The 20,918-nt window shown below is 45.6% G+C and overlaps 1 protein-coding gene across 1 annotated transcript in view; it reads right to left on the bottom strand.

Moving 5' to 3' along the window:
• LOC124013140 (microtubule-actin cross-linking factor 1-like) overlaps positions 1–20,918 on the bottom strand; it is a 308,472-nt gene that overhangs the window by 65,427 nt on the left and 222,127 nt on the right. Inside the window, 6 exon segments of the mRNA XM_046327332.1 lie at positions 15,833–16,333; positions 17,224–18,224; positions 18,473–18,983; positions 19,216–19,415; positions 20,376–20,505; positions 20,682–20,918. The exon segment at positions 20,682–20,918 is cut by the window's right edge and continues 5 nt beyond it. Coding sequence (XP_046183288.1) covers positions 15,833–16,333; positions 17,224–18,224; positions 18,473–18,983; positions 19,216–19,415; positions 20,376–20,505; positions 20,682–20,918 — 2,580 coding nt within the window.

The raw sequence follows: 20,918 nt of genomic DNA, 5'->3' as shown, positions 1-20,918 counted from the left end.
TCCGTAGAGCTCCGAGACAGGATTGTGTCGAGGCACAGATCTGGGGAAGGGTACCAAAACAATTAGTCAGCATTGTAGGTGCCCAAGGACACAGTGGCCTCCATCATTCTTAAATGGAAGAAGTATGGAACCAACAAGAGCTGTCCGCCTGGCCAAACTGAACAATCGGGGAGGAAGGGCCTTGGTCAAGGAGGTGACCAAGAACCCGATGACCACTCTGACAGAGCTCCAGGGTTCCTCTGTGGAGGTGGGAAAGCCTTCCAGAAGGACAACCATCTCTGCAGCACTCCACCAATCAGTCCTTCATGGTAGTGCGGCCAGATGGAAGCCACTCCAAAATAAAAGGGACATGACAGCCCGCTTGGAGTTTGCCAAAAGGCACCTAAAGGATGATGACCTATGATTTTTAACATTGTAGAATAATAGTGAAGACATCAAAACTATGAAATAACACAAATGGAATCATGTAGTAACCAAAAAAGTGTTCAACAAATCAAAATATATTTCAGATTCTTCAAAGTAGCCACCCTTTGCCTTGATGCCAGCTTTGCACACTCTTGGCATTCTCTCAACCAGCTTCATGAGATAGTCATCTGGAATGTGTTTCAATTAACAGGTGTGCCTTGTTAAAAGTGAATTTGTGGAATTTCTTAATGCGTTTGAGCCAATCAGTTGTGAAGTGACAAGGTAGGGGTGGCATACAGAAGGGCCAAGTCCATATTATGGCAAGGACAGCTCAAATAGGCAAAGAGAAATGACAGTCCATCATCATTTTAATAGATGAATGTCAGTCAATCTGGGAAATTTCAATTACTTTGATAGTTTCTTCAAGTGCAGTCACAAAAACTATCAAGTGCTACGATATAACTGGCTCACATGAGGACCACCACAGGAAAAGAAGACCTAGAGTTACCTCTGCTGCAGAGGATAAATTCATTAGAGTTGAACAGCCTCAGAAATGGAGTTCAATAACAAACGCATCTCAACATCAACTGTTCAGGGGAGACTGCCTTCGTGGTCGAAGTGCTGCAAAGAAACGATTACTAAAGGACACCAATAATAAGAAGAGACTTGCTTGGGCCAAGAAACACGAGCAGTGGAAATCTGTCCTATGGTCTGTTGAGGCCAAATTTGAGATTTTTTGTTTCAACAGCCATGTCTTTGTGAGAGGCAGAGCAGCTGAACAGATGGTCTTCCCATGTGTGGTTCCCACCGTGAAGCATGGAGGAGGTGGTGTGGGGGTGACACTATCAGTGATTTATTTAGAATTCAAGGCACACTTAACCAGCATGGCTACCACAGCATTCTGCATTTTTAAATTTTACCTTAATTTAGCTAGGCAAGTCAGTTAAGAACAAATTCTTATTTTCAATGACGGCCTAGGAACAGTGGATTAACTGCTTGTTCAGGGGCAGACCGACAGCTTTTTACCTTGTCAGCTCGAGGATTCAATCTTGCAACCTTTCGGTTACTCGTCCAACACTAACCACTAGGCTACTGCATCCCATCTGGTTTGCGCTTAGTGGGAGTATCATTTGTTTTTCAACCGGAAGTGTTGAAAAAGGCTATTTAACCAAAAGGAGAGTGATGGAGTGCTGCATCACATGTCCTGGCCTCCACAATCACCCAAACTCAATCCAATTGAGATGGTTTAGGATGAGTTGGACCGCAGAGTGAAGGAAAAGCAGCCAACAAGTGCTCAGCATATGTGGAAGAGTCTGTTGGAAAAGCATTTCAGGTGAAGCTGGTTGAGAGAATGCCAAGAGTGTGCAAAGCTGTCACCTAGGCAAAGGGTGGCTACTTTGAAGAATCTAAAATCTATTTTAATTTGTTTTATGCTTTTTGGTTACTACATGATTCCATATGTGTTATTTCATAGTTTGTCTTCACTATTATTCTATAATGTGGAAAAAAATAAAAATAAAGAAAGAAAAACACTTAAATAAGTAGGTGTGTCCCAACTTTTGACTGATACGGTGTGTGTGTGTGTGTGTGTGTGTGTGTGTGTGTGTGTGTGTGTGTGTGTGTACAGTGGGGCAAAGAAGTATTTAGTCAGCCACCAATTGTGCAAGTTCTCCCACTTAAAAATATGAGAGAGGCCTGTAATTTTCATCATAGGTACATAAACTATGACAGACAAAATTAGAAAAAAAATCCAGAAAATCACATTGTAGGATTTTTAATTAATTAATTTGCAAATTATGGTGGAAAATAAGTATTTGGTCACCTACAAACAAGAGTTCTGGCTCTCACAGACCTGTAACCTCTTCTTTAAGAAGCTTCTCTGTCCTCCACTTGTTACCTGTATTAATGGCACCTGTTTGAACTTGTTATCAGTATAAAAGACATCTGTCCACAACCTCAAACAGTCACACTCCAAACTCCACTATGGCCAAGACCAAAGAGCTGTCAAAAGACACCAGAAACAAAATTGTAGACCTGCACCAGGCTAGGAGGACTGAATCTGCAATAGGTAAGCAGCTTGGTCTGAAGAAATCAGCTGTGGTGGGAGCAATTATTAGGAAATGGAAGACATACAAGACCACTGATAATCTCCCTCGATCTGGGGCTCCACGCAAGATCTCACCCCGTGGGGTCAAAATGATCACAAGAACGGTGAGAAAAAATCACAGAACCACACAGGGGGACCTAGTGAATGACCTGCAGAGAGCTGGGACCAAAGTAACAAAGCCTACCATCAGTAACACACTACGCCGCCAGGAACTCAAATCCTGCAGTGCCAGACGTGTCCCCCTGCTTAAGCCAGTACATGTCCAGGCCCGTCTGAAGTTTGCTAGAGAGCATTTGGATGATCCAGAGGAAGATTGGGAGAATGTCATATGGTCAGATGAAACCAAAATATAACTTTTTGGTAAAAACTCAACTCGTCGTGTTTGGAGGACAAAGAATTCTGAGTTGCATCCATACCTACTGTGAAGCATGAGGGTGGAAACATCATGCTTTGGGGCTGTTTTTCTGCAAAGGGACCAGGACGACTGATCCGTGTAAAGGAAAGAATGAATGGGGCCATGTATCGTGAGATTTTGAGTGAAAACCTCCTTCCATCAGCAAGGGCATTGAAGATGAAACGTGGTTGGGTCTTTCAGCATGACAATAATCCCAAACACACCGCCCGGGCAATGAAGGAGTGGCTTCGTAAGAAGCATTTCAAGGTCCTGGAGTGGCCTAGCCAGTCTCCAGATCTCAACCCAATAAAAAAATCTTTGGAGGAAGTTGAAAGTCCGTGTTGCCCAGCAACAGCCCCAAAACATCACTGCTCTAGAGGAGATCTGCATGGAGGAATGGGCCAAAATACCAGCAACAGTGTGTGAAAACCTTGTGAAGACTTACAGAAAACGTTTGACATCTGTCATTGCCAATAACTTTTGTTATTGACCAAATACTTATTTTCCACCATAATTTGCAAATAAATTCATTAAAAATCCTACAATGTGATTTTCTGGATTTTTTCTCTCATTTTGTCTGTCATAGTTGAAGTGTACCTATGATGAAAATTACAGGCCTCTCATATTTTTAAGTGGGAGAACATGCACAATTGGTGGCTGACTAAATACTTTTTTACCCCACTGTATGTATGCATGTATGTATGTATGTATGTATGTATGTATGTATGTATGTATGTATGTATGTATGTATGTATGTATGTATGTATGTATGTATGTATGTATGTATGTATGTATGTATGTATGTATGTATGTATGTATGTATGTATGTATGTATGTATGTATGTATGTATGTATATGGTATTGGAAAATATGCAGACAATTACATTGGTTGAAGCTACAATCTGCAATATTAAAGCTGATCAACCCCTAAAAAAATATGAATTAAAAAAAACGAGCTAATTCACATGCTGATATAGAGAGCATTGCGGATTTTGTAATCGACTTGAGCTCTAACAGTTTTCACAGCGATTTTCACGTTGCCACCAATCTTATTACAACGAAAAAATTAAACATTTGTTCAAAATATTGTAACACTGTAAATTATAGGAATGACTGATTTTGGGTGGATTTTTCCATTAAGTATTTTTGTTGTTGTGGGGACAGTAACATTAGTTCATTTGAAAAGCTTCTACTTTTATGGAAAATATTTGTATATATATATTTTATGTTTAGCTCACAATATAGAATGTTTAAGTATGCATTAAGGCGTCTGTAATAGAATAAATGTAAACGTGAAAAAAGAAGCATTTCCATAGCCTCCAAAATATTTTTTTACAACGGTGGGGTGGGGTGCCAAGATGGTGGCACAGTGGCTTCAACACAGCACCCCGTTAGTCATCTAGTGTCTAGACAAAACATTGATTTTAACCAAGTTTGTTTTCCTCCTTATACTGTGTCCTTGTATCCCTGATATAGTGCCAGTTGTGGTTCAGTTCCTCCTCCTCTCCTCCACTCGTTCTTCTCTCTTATCCTCCCTTCCCTTTTTCATTTGCTCTGTTTGTTTAAAGAACTCTGGCGGAGACAGCAGCCAATGTGAACTCAACGCATGCCTGCTCTCTCTGCCCCCCCCCCTCCCCCATCTCTCCCGTCTAACTGTTGCTGTGATCCGCCCGTGGCCTGCATGTCAAACACGCTAAATACTCTACTCTTTCTTTTTAACCCCCCCCCTCTTCTCTCTCTCCACCTCTCACTCACTCTGTCATTTGTGGTGCAGCTGTCATTGCTGCGCCCCTCTGCTCAGCCTCTCAGCTACCAGGAGAGATGCAAAGTCAGAGAAGATAAATGAGTGAGGGATAGAAAGAAAACCAAGGGATGCACAGGAAAGATATATCAATGCTATTTTTAAATTTTTTAAATGCGCTCTCTGCCATCTCCATTTTGAGTGTGTCGGATTTGATCATTTTAGCATTCCATCCTTGATCCCTCTTGCAGTCTCTGTCCATCCCCCACTCCTCTCCTCTAAATTGTCATTCATCCCCCGTTCATTTGGCCTGTCACGCCTGGTTAAGGAGTCACAGTTCTGACTCAGACAGGAAGAGGGAGGGGAGCAGGCCCCAAAATCCCCCGGCGAGTTAATCACATTGGGGACTCAAAGCAGTGGAATCCATTCATGCTTAACCCTCAGCCAAAAGGTCAAGCTGTGGGTCTCTAGACTTTATATAATAATGTTGGCCTGTGACCGTCTCCGCAAAGTCAGTAGAGCGGTTTGATGATATACGCGGGTGCATAGGCATGGGATACTGACAGTATTGACTTTGCTGTGGAGGGTTTGCTGTGGAGGGTTTGCTGTGGAGGGTTTGCTCACAAGAGTACTCTTGTAGAAATTAAACGTGTACCCTCTTCTTTTGTTTGTCCACCTCTACTTCCCCCCCTTCCTTTCTCTCAACAGAACTCAATCCATGTCTCATGCATCCATATTTCAGGTTTTTAAACAAGTCATTTCATGTAATGTCTCGCCATGACTTCGTCTTTTTCTCCCTCCCCCCATTTACCCTCTACCCTTCTCCCACTCGTATCCAGGCAGCGAGGAAGTGCTCTCCTTCTCTGTCTGAGCAGCAGTTTTTATTATTGACTAGGAGAGTTTTACCTGAGCTGCTCAATGAGGCTATTGTTCTCCCAGTCCCCCCCCCCCCAGACACAAAGAGACGCATGGCAACCCATCCGGCAACTTCAACCATCCTGCCCCAGTACAGTACATTTGGTGAATAACAGGCTTGTCAATCAAATTCACACTGGTGGTACAATACTTGCAGGTGTTACAGATTCTTTAGCTGCAGTCATGTGTGGCCAGTAGGCACAAACGGTTCCCGAAAAACAAAGAACTCACACCTTCATACCTGAAAGACTAACATATTGTTCTTAAGATTATTTTTTTTTTTTTTAAACAACCGTGTTACGCATTATTAGGCAGGATCTGGAATGGATATGGAGCCCATATGTGAATGATAAGGTTTTTTCCATATCCTAATCCTGGCCAAATAGAGGTCACATTCCTGCTTTGTCCCAGTTTCTGTAAAAAATAAAATAGACAGGCACACAAAGCACACCCCCTTTCTCTTCTTCTAAGTTTATTATTGTGCTTCTTCATTTGACATTATTCTTAGTCGTGTAGTTTATGTAAAGAAGCAGTGTATCTGTTATGGTTGGTCTGGTAACAGAGGATGGTACCCGATAAGGGGAGAGGGGAGATAAGCTGTGGCATGCCCGTCTAATTCACAACAGCTGAGACGATATAGGATCCTGAGAGCAGGGAGAGAGGAATAATCAACACACACACACAGTGTGTTGTCAAATCGGGACAGTCAGTAGGGTACAGTAAGGGTCCATTTGAAAATCAGCTCATATGATTAGTGAAAATTGGGTTAGCCTGATCCAATCAACCCCCAAGAACAGAAAATAAACAAAGACGAAAATGGACCAAAGAGCTCAGGAACAAAATGAGCTAAATAAATAAACCGAAAGTGTAGACCCACACAATTGGGCCAGGTCTTTGAAGATGATAAATGAGTATAGTAGCTATGTAAGTCACATGGAAGATCTACTGGAACACCTAATCAACACGACATCATATTACCAGTAGGCCATGTCGCTTTCAATGTAAACCAACCATCAAAGAATCTTTAGGAAAAAGAGAGCTTCACAATAGGGTTTCCCCCGCTAATGATTAAGTGATGGGTGAGTAACAAGACTTGAGGGAGTTGTAAGCTGATCCGAGATCAGTGCCTAGGGGCCACTCCTACCCGAAGCGTGCACACGCGCTACATCAGCTACCCCGTAATCCCTAATCAGCAAGACAACCCCAATGTCCCTTACTGTCTCTGAGGACTTGGTTGGAGGGACGTCTCCATCACGCCTGGGTTCAAATACTATTCATATGGGAAGGACGTCTCCATCACGCCTGGGTTCAAATACTATTCAAAATCATTTCAAATACTTTAGCTGGGCTGGAATGAGCTTGCCTGTTGCACTCAACCAATAGGATAGTCCCAAAAGTCCCAAACCCTGCCCACTTGGCACTCCAGGCAGGCTAAAGCAAACGTTCTAAAGTATTTGACGATTTTAAATAGTATTTGAACCCAGGACATGGGCCTACGCAGACGGGAGAGTGGAGAGCGAGGAAGCAGCATTTAAGGGAATGCTTTCCTCACCCGTCACCCTTGTCCCCCTTATCAGTCCTACACAGGAATTCCCATTTGTAGCAGGAGACTTAAAAGTTTCACAACACCCCTCAACTCGTCCCTGTCCCAACCCATAGACTATGTCAGCTGCTCTGGAGCTAGGGGACATACAGTAGAGCCACACCCTGGAGAGTGTGTGTGTGTGTCAGAGGATGTTTCTAATTCCAGTCTTTTCGGGGGCGTATCCGGAATCTCAGCTGTCTCCCCACCCACCACACACACCCTCCCTCTAACACACACACACCTCATTGGCACACAAAGCATCCCTAAATACACACGTGAATTCTGCTGATCACATAAGAGCACGTCTGCAGATAGTATGGCGGTCTATAAAAACATACTTGATAAACAAACTGACTTGCCCGAACATGGAGAGAGACTGGTAATGTCACAGGCCATTTAAAACATCTCCCTATCCTCCTTCTCCTAACTCTTTCTCTCATCCCTTCCTCCCTCACTTCATGCCTCAATGAGATCAGTGTTCAATAGCTCAACAATACAATTTCGCTAATCTGACAATACACACCCCCCCCCTCTTTTTTACACACACAAATCTCAAGCATTATGACATCATCTCTGTGGATTGGGCTTTTTTCTTTTTTTCTTTCTAAACTGGGGTCTGGTGGGGGGATGGGATGGTGGGGCAGTCAGGCTAGTCTGCTTCCAGGGCAGACAGGCATGTTTAGGCTTGAAATGACCTGGGTGGAATCCATTACAGCCCAGAGGAGAGAGGGCACATAGAGGGGGAGAAGGAAGGAAGGGGGGCAAGTGGGCTTCCTGAGTGAACGAAAGAGGATCTTATGCAAAGGGAAGTCTTGCTCGTCCCCGTCTGCCCCTCTCTTTTTCTACCTCTCACCCACCCCCACTTTCTTGCTCTCTCTCTCTTTAACCCCCCCATACACATTCCATTAAGCCGTCTCCCTTCTCTTTTCCTACCTGTCTCTCTCTCCCTCAGCGACTCACAGCTCTTTCTCCTCTTTCCCCCTCTACCTCTTTATCTCCTCTGTTCTGCTCGTCTTCTGCCACACATCCATCCGGCTTTCTCTCATTAAGAAGGGGGAAAGAAAGGGAGGGGGAGAGAGCGAGAGAGAGAGAGTTGTCGTGGCCAACCACAATATTAAGCGTCGATAAATCAAGAGAACAGAATAAGAGACAGGACAGAGAGGAAGAAAGAGAAAGCAAACTCAGAGAAAAAAAAAACCTGTCTAGTATCCTTCCACACTAAGACACCAGCTGAACCAAATCAGAAACCACTGTCCAGTAAGTCCAGCAACACACCTCCAATCAGATACAAATAAGGCTCATCTTACAGTGTAACATGTATATAATTATCAATTGATTTATGTTATGACAACATAACCAATCATAAACACAATCTACGTTAAAAATGTCCCCAGTTTAGGGAGCTACTGTAAACTAGTCATCAATAAACAGGAAGGCGGGGGATGCAAACTTACTCGCTTACCAGTACTTCTAGTGCAGAGGATGTAACATAAAGCTCAGGGGCTGAAAAAACATAGAATTCATAGTAATGGCCTCAGCCAGAATGAACTGTCTGTGTTGTACAGTACTCATGAAATCTCATTTAACATTTCACAATGAATGGAAACCAATGGAAAGTAGTAATACAATGGAGAGGCCCTGTCGCTGTTCTCCTATTCAGCAAGACACAGCAAATTCCTATGGAATGTTCTACAGTAGAGGGGGGAGGGAGTAGGCTAATTATTGTTGGCTGGGTTAACTAGCCTAGTATCTCCCGTAGACAGTGAAGACGATAGCTTGAAAAAATAAAAAAATTAACGTATGGTGTGCGATTCGCTTTGGTATCAAATTTAGCCCGGCGTCCATCACGGTGGTGACAGGCCCTAACGCGTTCCAAGGGCTGGCGCCGGCGTGCTAGGGGGTCGGGAGGGGGGTTGAGGGAACCTTATAACAACGTTTTAGACAGGATTGACTCGTTCTGCACATTAGGTCCACAAAGCACACACATCCCTGGATCAGTTCGCTGCAGCTAGCGACTGGAACGAGCTACAAAAAAAACCCCACTCAAACTGGACCGTTTTATCGCCACATCTCTTCATTAAAACACTCAATCATGGACACTCTTACTGACAGTTGTGGCTGCTTCGCGTGATGTTTTGTTTTCTCTACCTCCTTGCCCTTTGTGCTGTGCCCAATAATGTTTGTATCATGTTTTGTGCTGCTACCATGTTGTTGTCATGTTGTGTTGCTACCATGCTGTGTTTTCATGTGTTGCTGCAAAGCTATGTTGTTGTCTTAAGTCTCTCTTAAGATAGTGTTGCGGTGTCCTTCTTGTTTAATGTCGTGATGTGTGTTTTGTCCTATATTTTTAATCCCAGCCCCCGTCCCCGCAGGAGGCCTTTTGGTTGGCCGTCATTGTAAATAATTTGTTCTGAACTGACTCGCCGAGTTAAATAAAGGTTAAATATAAATAAAATGGGGGGAAAATATACACATCAAATAATACAATTATATTATAGAATGTGTTGTGTGCTAAATTTTCACGTACAGGACAAGCGCCACCACCACCCGCTAGCTATCTAGAGCACATCGGACTGTTAGTTTAAAGATGCCCATCGGACAAACTCTTTGGTCACGATACCTATTTTGCCAATTGGCCTGGTTTTACCACACAGAGCCCTGCTGAACCGTCCGCCGATGAAACAGCACGAGGGGGCCACAACAGACTTTCCTCTGTCGCATCGTCCCTCTAAGGCCCTGCTGTTAGCTTGCTAGCCCCGGCCTGCTAGCTGCCTGAAGCCACGCACTGGACTCCAATGCTCACCCGGCTACGCATGCCTTTCCCTTACGTCAATATGCCTTGCCCATTGCTGTTTTGGTTAGTAACTACTGCTTTATTTCACTGTAGAGCCTCTGGCACTGCTCAATACACCTTAGTTAACTATTTTGTTCCATCTCCCACACACACAGTGACAGCACCTGGTTTAAATGCCATTTCTAGAGACAATATGCAGAGTTCTGTCCTACTACTAGCCAGGTCTGTGCCCAAACAATTTGAGCTTCTACTTTTAAAAATACACCTCTCCAGAAAGAAGTCTCTTACCGTTGCCGCTTGCTATAGACCACCCTCTGCCCCCAGGTGTGCCCTGGACACCATATGTGAATTGACTGCCCCCCTATCTTCAGAGCTCGTGCTGTTAGGTGACCTAAACTGAGACATGCTTAACACCCCGGCCTTCCTACAATCTAAGCTTGATGCTCTCAATCTCACACAAATGATCAATGAACCTACCAGGTACGACACCAAATCTGTAAATACGGGCACCCTAATAGATATCATCCTGACCAACCTGCCCTCCAAATACTCTGCCCGCTTCAACCAGGATCTCAGCGATCACTGCCTCATTGCATGCATCCGTAATGGGTCCGCGGTCAAACGACCACCCCTCATCACTGTCAAACGCTCCCTAAAACACTTCTGTGAGCAGGCCTTTCTAATCGACCTGGTCCGGGTATCCTGGAAGGATATTGACCTCATTCCCTCAGTAGAGGATGCCTGGTTATTCTTTAAAAGTGCTTTCCACACCATCTTAAATAAGCATGGCCCCATTCAAAAAAATGTTAAACCAGGAACAGATATAGCCCTTGGTTCACTCCAGACCTGACTGCCCTTGACTAGCACAAAAACAACATCCTGTGGCGCACTGCACCAGCATCAAACAGCCCCCACGACATGCAACTTTTCAAGGAAGTTAGGAACCAATATACACAGGCAGTTAGGAAAGCAAAGGCTTTCTTTTTCAAACATAAATTTGCATCCTGTAGCACTAACTCCAAAAAGTTGCGCGACACTGTAAAGTCCATGGAGAACAGGAGCACCTCCTCCCAGCTGCCCACTGCACTGAGGCTTGGAAACACTGTCACCACCGATAAATCCACGATAATTGAGAATTTCAATAAGCATTTTTCTACGGCTGGCCATGCTTTCCACCTGGCTACCCCTACCCCTGTCAACAGCCCTGCACCCCTCACTGCAACTTGCCCAAGCCTCCCCATTTCTCCTTCTCCCAAATCCAGATAGCTGATGGTCTGAAAGAGCTGCTAAATCTGGACCCCTACAAATCAGCCGGGCTAGACAATCTGGACCCTCTCTTCCTAAAATTATCCGCCGAAATTGTTGCAACCCCTATTATTAGCTTGTTCAACCTCTTTCGTATTGTCTGAGATCCCCAAAGATTGAAAAGCTGCCGCGGTCATCCCCCTCTTCAAAGGGGGAGACACTCTACACCCAAATTGCTACAGACCAATATCTATCCTACCCTGCCTTTCTAAGGTCTTCGAAAGCCAAGTTAACAAACAGATCACCGACCATTTTTAATCCCACCGTACCTTCTCTGCATTGCAATCTGGTTTCAGAGCTGGTCACGGGTGCACCTCAGCCACGTTTAAAGTCCTAAAAGATATCATAACCGCCTTCAATAAGAGACATTACTGTGCAGCCGTATTCATTGACCTCGCCAAGGCTTTCGACTCTGTCAATCACCACATTCTTATTGGCAGACTCAACAGCCTTGGCTTCTCAAATGATTGCCTTGCCTAGTTCACCAACTACTTCTCTGATAGAGTTCAGTGTGTCAAATCGGAGGGCCTGTTGTCCAGACCTCTGGCAGTCTCTGTGGGGTTGCCACAGGGTTAAATTATTGGGCCAACTCTCTTCTCTGTATACATCAATGATGTTGCTCTTGCTTGTGATTCTCTGATCCATCTCTACGCAGACGACACCATTCTGTATACTTCTTGCCCTCCTCTGGAAACTGTGTTAACTAACCTCCAGACGAGCTTCAATGCCATCCAACACTCCTTACGTGGCCTCCAACTGCTCTAAAATGCAAGTAAAAGTAAATGCATGCTCTTCAACCGATCACTGCCAGCACCTGCCCGCCCATCCAGCATCACTACTCTGGATGGTTCTGACTTAGAACATGTGCCAGCCTCCAAAACCCTACTCAACAAATTGGATGCAGTCTATCACAGTGCCATCCATTTTGTCACCAAAGCCCCATATACTACCCACCACTGCGACCTGTATGCTCTCGTTGGCTGGCCCTCGCTTCATACTCGTTGCCAAACCCACTGGCTCCAGGTCATCAACAAGTCTCTGCTAGGTAAAGCCCCGCCTTATCTCAGCTCACTGGTCACCATAGCAGCACCCACACGTAGCACACACTCCTGCAAATTTATCTCGCTGTTCACCCCCAAAGCCAATTCCTCCTTTGGCCGCCTTTCCTTCCAGTTCTCTGCTGCCAATGACTGGAACAAACTGCAAAAATCACTGAAGCTGTAGACTCTTACCTCCCTCACCAGCTGTCAGAGCAGCTCACAGATCACTGCATCTCATCGACATACTGTATTTATTTAATTTGCTCATTTGCACCCCAGTATCTCCATTTGCACATTCGTCTTCTGCACATCTGCCATTCCAGTGTTTAATTGCTATATTGTAATTACTTCGCCACCATGGCCTATTTATTGCCTTACCTCCCTTATCTTACCTCATTTGCATTCACTGTATAAGGCTTTTTTTGTTTTCTTCTTCTACTGGGTTATTGACTGTATGTTTATTTATTCCATGTGTAACTCTGTTGTTGTATGTGTCCAGCTGCTGTGCTTTATCTTCGCCAGGTTGCAGTTGTAAATGAGAACTTGTTCTCAACTAGACTACCTGGTTAAATAAAGGTGAAATGCATGTTTTAAATCGGTAGCAGTCAAAGTTGTAACGTTACAAAAAGACAGCAAACAAACACACACCGGCCACGAACGATGTGTTTTACAATACCGCGTTGGTAATAAGGCATTACTTGTTTGACCGAATGGGAAAAACGTTTGTGTAAGCATTTGAAATAAGATCAAAGTTTAAACGAGCAGCATAAAAAAATGTGTAAATATCTTTGATCGATGTTATTAGCAACTTCTGGGGTAGCTAGCTAGCGCCAAAGCAACCAGCCTGAAAACAATGACCAGTAGAAACTGCTGTAATTTTAAATATTCTAAGCAATGATTTCAGGATCCTTGTGAGTTAATATTAGCTAGGTAGACCCTTGTTTGCCGATTGAAATTGATCTATTAGCAAGCTACTTAACCCTGTTACCCAAAGCTAACGTTATAAACAGCCAGCTAGCGTCATCTGGTTAGTGAGGCTTGGTTATGTGTTGTGAAGCTAGCCACAATAGAATTTGCAACAGAATTTGCAGTTGGCCTTCAAATAAAAGTCCCTTTAAAGTGACGCAGAAGGTTCAAATTGGTGGAATCATGCCATATTTAGACTAGATAAATGTTAAACAAGATTGGAATGTGGAAAATCGAAATGGTTTATCGGTCAACTCGGTTACACGCGCAGAACACAACTGTGAAGAGTATATGCAAATATTAGCGATTAGCTGTTATCGTGGGACTGACTGAAATCACCTCCCCAGTCAGCCTATTGTGTGTGTTGACGTTGAAGGCTTGGGGATCAACGAAATGGGGTATCAGTCTACTCAGTACCCAAGTACTTTATTCCTAAAGTCCTCAGTTCTCAGACTCCAAAACATCCACGCAGTATTGTTTTCCCTCTGGAATAGTGTTCAATACACATAGTAGGGGACTGGTACAATAACATGTTGCTCAATTCACAGTGGTTTCAGAGTCCCGCTATAAGAGATACGACACTAACGTTCTCTAGGTATCACTGAGTAGACTGATACCTATGGATTGTGGATCAATGACACGGGGTAAGGTTGTACAGTGAAATAAGTATGCCCCCAATGCCATTCTAAAGTCTAATACATCCAGTGTGATTTCAACAGATTTTTGTCAAATTCAGAAATTGTATTTTGTTGATTTTATATAACATTCCAACCTCGTTTAGCATGATCTATTCAACTATGGCATAATTCATTTGCATCACTTTCAATGACATACGTTCATTTCGAAGGCTAACCACAACATTCCACTATTGTGGCTTATCCTTATTGTGACTAGCTTCACATAGATGGGTCCGACCACCATTAATCAAATAAAAACTGTCTTATAAATTAGGGGTATTTTGAACGACACCTAGCTAGATAGTTAAATCGGTTTCAGTAGCTGTAGTTAGCTGGTTATGTCGTTTTGCTATGTTTTTGGGGAAGAACATTGTTTGCATCCATCAGCTAGCTAGCTTTTTTAAAATGACCAGCACTGTCCAGAGCTTGGGGAAGGGCAGGTGAGCGAGACAACTTTACCATCGTCATTACATTCGTATCTAATGAATCGTTGTGACAAATGAAACACGAGTGAGTGTAATCAATGTGTAATAACTACATAAAACATTTCTGAAGGTGTTAAAGTAGTATGCCACGTGCAGTCTTATTAAGTCCTGATTGGTCAACAAGCTTATTTGACACGTCAAGGTGTTTTTCTACGTGCATCTTGTTTTGACACGCAAAGACCCAAACGGCGTCCCATAAATAAAATGCGTCAGAAGTTGTGCAGTGCTGGCGTGACTAAACTCTCCTCTCTACCTGGCTCTAGACCTCCGTGTCATACCCTCAGCCATGATCAACTGGATCATATCCCTCCTTCCTTGCATGTAGGCTCAAGGTAACATCTATAACACATACCTCCTTAGTCCCCATACCCCCTCTTGTGAGATCCCCCCCCCCCCCCCAAACGGTTCTATAAATAGAGCTCGGAGCCAGCGGAACGACTCGAGTCAGGAGGGGTCACACACTCCATCACAACACCGTCCACACAGCCCACAGTAGGAACGGCGTTATGAAAGAAGCGTCGCCCGAGCAAAATCCTGTTTGATCAAGTGCCAATACGAGCATGAAGGGAAGGAAAGTAGTGCGACAGCAAAGTTGAAGCTGGTGTTGATTTGTAGAAGAGAGGATGCCACAGTACACACACGTCATGCTGTAGACATAGTCCCAGACAGAGAGAGACAAGAACTCAAAGCATCTGCGCTAGGAGATGAGGCTTACTACACAAAAGTTCAACTACCAAGAAAGGTCAAATACTTTCCTCTAAAAACTCTCCCAAGAAATGACTCTTAACTAAAGGCTTTCAAAAAGGATCTGTGTTAATCAATTGCTTATTTCAATAAGACACTAATACTTTTACAGGTCAGAGTCAAGCACCAGCTGAGAGGTTCTAACAAAATGGCCACTGTGCAATAACATAAAATGTCAGTTAGAATTCTATGCACAATATTTGCTGAATATAATTCAAACCAAAGAAATAACTATAGCTTCACAATACCCATTCCCGTACTGGTTCTAATATCTAATAAGTCGTTAATGCAATATTTCCCAAAGGGTGGCTTGTGGCTAGATAATACTGGCGTTGTGGCTAGAAACTTCGATTTCCATTCTCTGAGGAATCACATGAATATTTAGAAGGCTGTTCATTGAGGCAGTCACCAAAAATGTATGCCAAGCTCTCGCCTCGGAGGCTGTACTACCATAGCTGGCTCTACCCAACTTACATAGCTCTGAAGAGCACAAGACGACACAAAAATATATTACAATAGGGTAACCATAGAAAGATAATTACTTCCAGGCCTGTGTAAAGAGTCAAAATGGCCGCCGGCCCACCCATCACGGAACATTGACGTCCATTCTCGTCATTCCATTTCCATGACAGTAGTTGCACATTCACAACAATAAACATCATACTAGTTCTTACCTTGAACTCATGCAGCTGCTGCTTGATGGTCTCTACCTCTGTCCCCACCACGCCCTGCGCGTTCAGCCCCTCCTCGGCCCGTCCCAGCAGCCCTTGCAGCTCCGCCACCTTCGCGTAGAACTCTGCCACCTTCTCGGCAGCCACCTCGATCTGTCCCATTCTGGCCTGGCCCCTTTCGGACAGCTTCCCAGCCTGGCGGCTCAGGGCCTCAGTCTCTCTCCTCAGGGCGAGGAGATCGGGAGATGACCCCTCGCGCCGGAGCATGTCGGTGCAGTCGCCTCCGTGACCTTCGAGCTCCGACCTCAACGTGGCCAGGCGAGCTAAGAAGGCGTGGACAGCATCTGCCTGCGAGGCAAGCGAGTCGGCGTCGCGCCCCACGGGGCTCAGCGAGTCTAGCTCGTCGTCCAGGTCAGCCAGGTGGGAGAAGAGGTCGCGCACCGAGGACTGGACCTCGCCCACGCCCTGGAGACGGGACTCCAGGGTGGAACAGCACTTTTCAATCTTGAGCGGAAAGGGGAGAGAGAGAAAGGTGGGAAGGAAGGGAGAGAGAGTTAATAATGTTAGCAAGTTGGAAGTGGCATGGTGCCTTGCTGATGTAACGATATGATATAAATACAGGGACAAATACAATTAACTAGGATACATGAGTCAGCATTTTATCTCGGTTTTGATGACTCACTTTTTGTCTCATTAGCAAGAGAGTTAAGAGACATTTATCTAATCAATAATGGTCAAATGTAATATCTCCTTACCATGCATCTGATGAAATACCGTATTGATTTGTAAGTGAAACCAGTCTGTAAGTAACTATATGTGGCACATTTGGTAACTATACATATCAATATACAGTACAATGCTCTTGACTCGTTGGTTTACATTTCAGTATGGTGATTAGATGGCCTGAAGCGTTCGAGCTGTACAATGACCATACAAGATCACTGGAACTCCTCATTCAGCTAAAAAAGACGTTCTGTTCTCTCACACACACACACTCTGACACCCTCGCACACAATGACCCTTGCTAAAATTGGCTCCTCCTTTGTATCAGTCACACTCCAGGGTGAATAGATTGGCTGCGTTACAATACTCATAAATGGCTTTCTTTCCTTGTCTCCTTTCCTCATTTGTCCACTAATGTAATTGTAAAGGATATGTAAAATTGATCCAACAACACCAAACAAATGGTTTCAAAAGAGAAAAGGCTGTTGAAGAGTATTGTGACACCTCCATTTTATTTTAGTGTTTCATATTTTTGAAAACGACACTTTTTTGGGACATTCTCCTATTGAACAGAATGTTGGCCTCCATCTTTCATCGGCGTGTCTATGAAATATTTATACTGTTTATACATGAAATACACTGTATACTAAATTCCTCACAGGTCTTCTCACCTTTTCGCTGACGTCTCCAAACTCTCTGTCCGTGTCTCGGGCCTGCTGCTCCAGACTCTGTCCTCCCTCTCCTCCTCCGCCGCCCCCTGCTGTGTGGGGTGCGTCCTGCACCAGCCCCTGGGCCAGATCCCTCAGGTAGGCCACCTGTGGCTGCAGCGACTGCAGCGTCTCCTGCTGGCTCCTCAGCCGCTCCAGGCTCTTGTTGCTGCACGCCTGTGGGCCCAGCGCCTCCTGCACCTCGATCTGATGCCGCGCTGCCTCCAGCCTCCTCTCTACCGCCTGCCGCCCGTCCTCAAACTCTTTAAGTCGACCCGCTAGCTCTTCCAGTTGGGAAGCACGGTTTTGGAGGTTTTCTGCCAGTCCGTCGACTCTACGGTTTAGTTGGGCTTTTTCGTCGCGTACGTCTTCCTCTCCAACGCGGCAGTGTTCCAGGAGTTGGTCGGCCGCAATGTTTAAAGCCTCCAGGAGGGGGCGTCGGCGCTCTAGATCCAACCCCAGCTGTCTGGCCTTCTGCAAAGCCTCATCCAGGGCCGCAGGGTCTAGTGAGAGCTGGATGTCAGCCTCCCGCTCCTCGCACTCCACCACCCAGGGTGTGAGTTCGGCGCAGTGCTGCTGATAACTCTCGGCCTTGGTCAGGGCGGATTTCAGCCGGTTCTGGCGTTCCGTGATGCACTGGTTGAGCTCATCCCAGTCCTGGCGTAAGGCGGTAAGCCGGGACAGTAAGGCTGATTGTTCTTCACCGCCGGCAGGTAGCGAGGCAAGCAGGGAGGCCCCCTCGGCCTGGATGAGCTCGTAGGGGCCACGTTGGCTGGCCACCCCGCGATGAAGCTCGTCTTGCTGGGCAAGCAGGGTCCGGATAGCCTCGGGCTGGCAGGGGAGGGAGTCGGCGGTAGAGTCTCTTTGACCACTCTGGTTGTCCAGCCAGCTCCGCAGCTCCTCGAACATCTGCTGGAACTGCTGGGTGCTGGAGAGAGCGGCTTGGAGCTGGGATAGACCGTCCGCTGTGGGAAAGAGAGAGGACAGGGGATTTTAATGCTATTCATTTACAGATGTTTTGATGAAGAACATTCAACCTAAAACTGAGAGAGGTGAGAGCGCTGGATTGAAAACCTTGACAACTAGCCACAATGAGACCAAATCCCACCCAAAATCATACCCTTCCCCTTCACATACAAATACTACTGAAGCCAACAGAGATTCATACAAACATAATTAAGATGAATACCATAGACAAGACAGAATGACTCACCAGCCCTCTCCTCCAGACTCCTCAGCGGGCCACTCACGCTCTCCAGCCTCTTCTTCAGCTCATCTCTCAGGTAAGGTTCAACCACAATGGCACTCAGCTCGCCGCACAGCTTCTCTGCCTCGCCCAGCTCCTCTCTCCTCTGCTCCAGCTCAGATCGGATCTCGCCTGTCTCCTGCAGACGTCGTTTCAGGGCCTCGGGCTGAGCACTGAGCGAGGCTTGGCCGTCCAGCCGCTCCCCTAGCGCCCCCACGTTGACCGAGAGGTTCTTCAGCAGGGCCTGGTATCGCTCGCTGGTGCCCTGGGCCTGGCCGATGTGCCCGGAGCGCCGGGACAGACGTTGAGTGAGGTCGTCCCACTGCTGCGAGATGGAGCCCAGCTCGGACCGGACCTCCGCTAGGTCCTTGGCATCCTGCGGGGAGGAGTCGCCACCAGACGGTGAAAGGATGCCCTCAGCCGCCTGGGTGAGTTGGTCGAACTGGGGCCGGCGGGTGTCAAACTCACGCAGCATGAACTATGGAGGACGGAGGGAAGGGAAGGGAAAGAACGGGGGTCAGAACATCATCCATCAACGAGGAATCAATTCTACATTTTGGCTAGTGCAATTGATCAGTAATTCATCAGAATGCGGTTGGTATTGGTTTATGCAGATTCAAGAACAGGATTAGCAAGTTGTGAACAATCTATTGTGACATTCGTATTCATTATTTTGCATGTGTTCAACACAGTTAACATCCTCCATGTACCTGCACTTGTTGATTCTGGGTGTTCAACATGTTAGGGTCGATGCTCAGGGGTCCCAGCACACTCATCATCAGCTCCTTCTCTTTGAGCCACGGCCCCAACTGACTGGCTGCTGTGGCAAAGCTGCCCAGCCTATCAGCACAGGTCTCCAGTTCCACCTGCCTCTGTACCGCCGCCTCATTGGCCTTTGCCCAGCGGGAGTCTTAAGTAAATAGGAAGTGAACGTTGGAGTGAAAAACAATAGCAACTATTGCTTATACATCTATAAGAAAAATGACACTAACAAACTAGTGGAGGACCATTAACAACAGTGAACCTGATGGGTTCCATGAGTGACATTCCCAAAGCTGAAAAACCACAATAGAAACAGTATGAAGGACAATTTGTATCACAGTGGAGACCAATTATTTTGACTTGCACACACACCTCCTGTATATAGCTCCATTCTTGTGCATTTTACTCCTCTGGTTACCATTTCATTTGTATTATTATCATCTTTCAACTATGCGTCGCTGGGAAGGGTTCGTAAGCAAGCATTTCGCGGTAGAGTCGACGCCAGTTGTATTCGGCACACGTGTCAAATGACATTTTGATTTGACACACACGGCGCTGAGAAATAAGCAATTTTTCTCTTTCCTCATGACTCACGCACTGGGCATCCAGCAGAGAGAGTGAGTCTTGGATCCACACGGCTTTGAAATAAAGCCCTGTGTGAAATGTGTGGCGAAAGGAGCTCTGCCGTGTTCCTACCTTACACATCACAGGGCTATAATCAAGTCAGGGGAAAAATATCAAGTATTTGAAGGTGATGTTAACGGCATCCCAGTCACATGCTGCCTAATATTGATCTTAACCAAATCACGTGTTCTTTACCTTTCAAGTTGTGAAAAGCTCTAATAACCCTTACTGACGCAAATCATTACATCTCAAATAACTACTATATTAGCCTGTCTTCCCACAGTGTTGATTTTCTTATCCTCTGAAATGCACCCCGCTTAGTCAAACCTCAAAATGGCTATTTTTGGGGGGATTCAGGGCCAAGTCCTGTGTAGATGCCCATGCAAAGGACATAGGCCTGCTGGCTCCTTACGTTAAAATGTGTCCCTTACCCCATAACTATTCAAAATGTCTGACCCTATTCATCCATTCCAGTACCACTCACCGATCTCCTTCATTTGTTCTCTCCAGGTGTCTGCCTCTGGGGAGTCTGGGTTGTCTGCTATCAGCTTCTCCAGGGTGCTCTTCAGCTCCTTCACCTTCCCAGAATGCTCTGCCAGCTCCGACAGTAAGGCCTAAAGTACAGAAGAACAGCTATATCAGTACGTTGGATATAAAAATACAAGGTACAAGTACCATATGTTTATGTCAGATCACACTTTGATTTTCCAATGCAGCATTAATGACCAACTAACAGAGGCATAATACACTCCAATTTTGACAGTGGTTTGACCCGAGTCCAGACGCTTACCTTGTTCTCCTGGGCCTGGGCGCGTACCACCTCCGGTTTGGAGGGGGAGGCGGCAGTCTGGCCCAGGTGCAGGCTGTTCTCCCGGTCTCCCAGCCAGCGGCTGAGCTCCTCGGTGCTCTCCCTGGCCTTCTGCCTCAGCTCCAGAGAGGCCTCCTGGCGCGACTGTCGGTCCTTCAGTTCCTCTCCCAGCTCCTCGTAACGACTGTTCACTTCCGCCACCGCAACCTGCAGCTCTGT

The sequence above is a fragment of the Oncorhynchus gorbuscha genome, linkage group LG24 (assembly GCF_021184085.1).
Source record: "Oncorhynchus gorbuscha isolate QuinsamMale2020 ecotype Even-year linkage group LG24, OgorEven_v1.0, whole genome shotgun sequence".
Lineage (NCBI taxonomy): Eukaryota > Metazoa > Chordata > Actinopteri > Salmoniformes > Salmonidae > Oncorhynchus > Oncorhynchus gorbuscha.
Note: the sequence above shows the minus strand (reverse complement) of the source record. Positions and strands in the feature narration are given on the sequence as shown.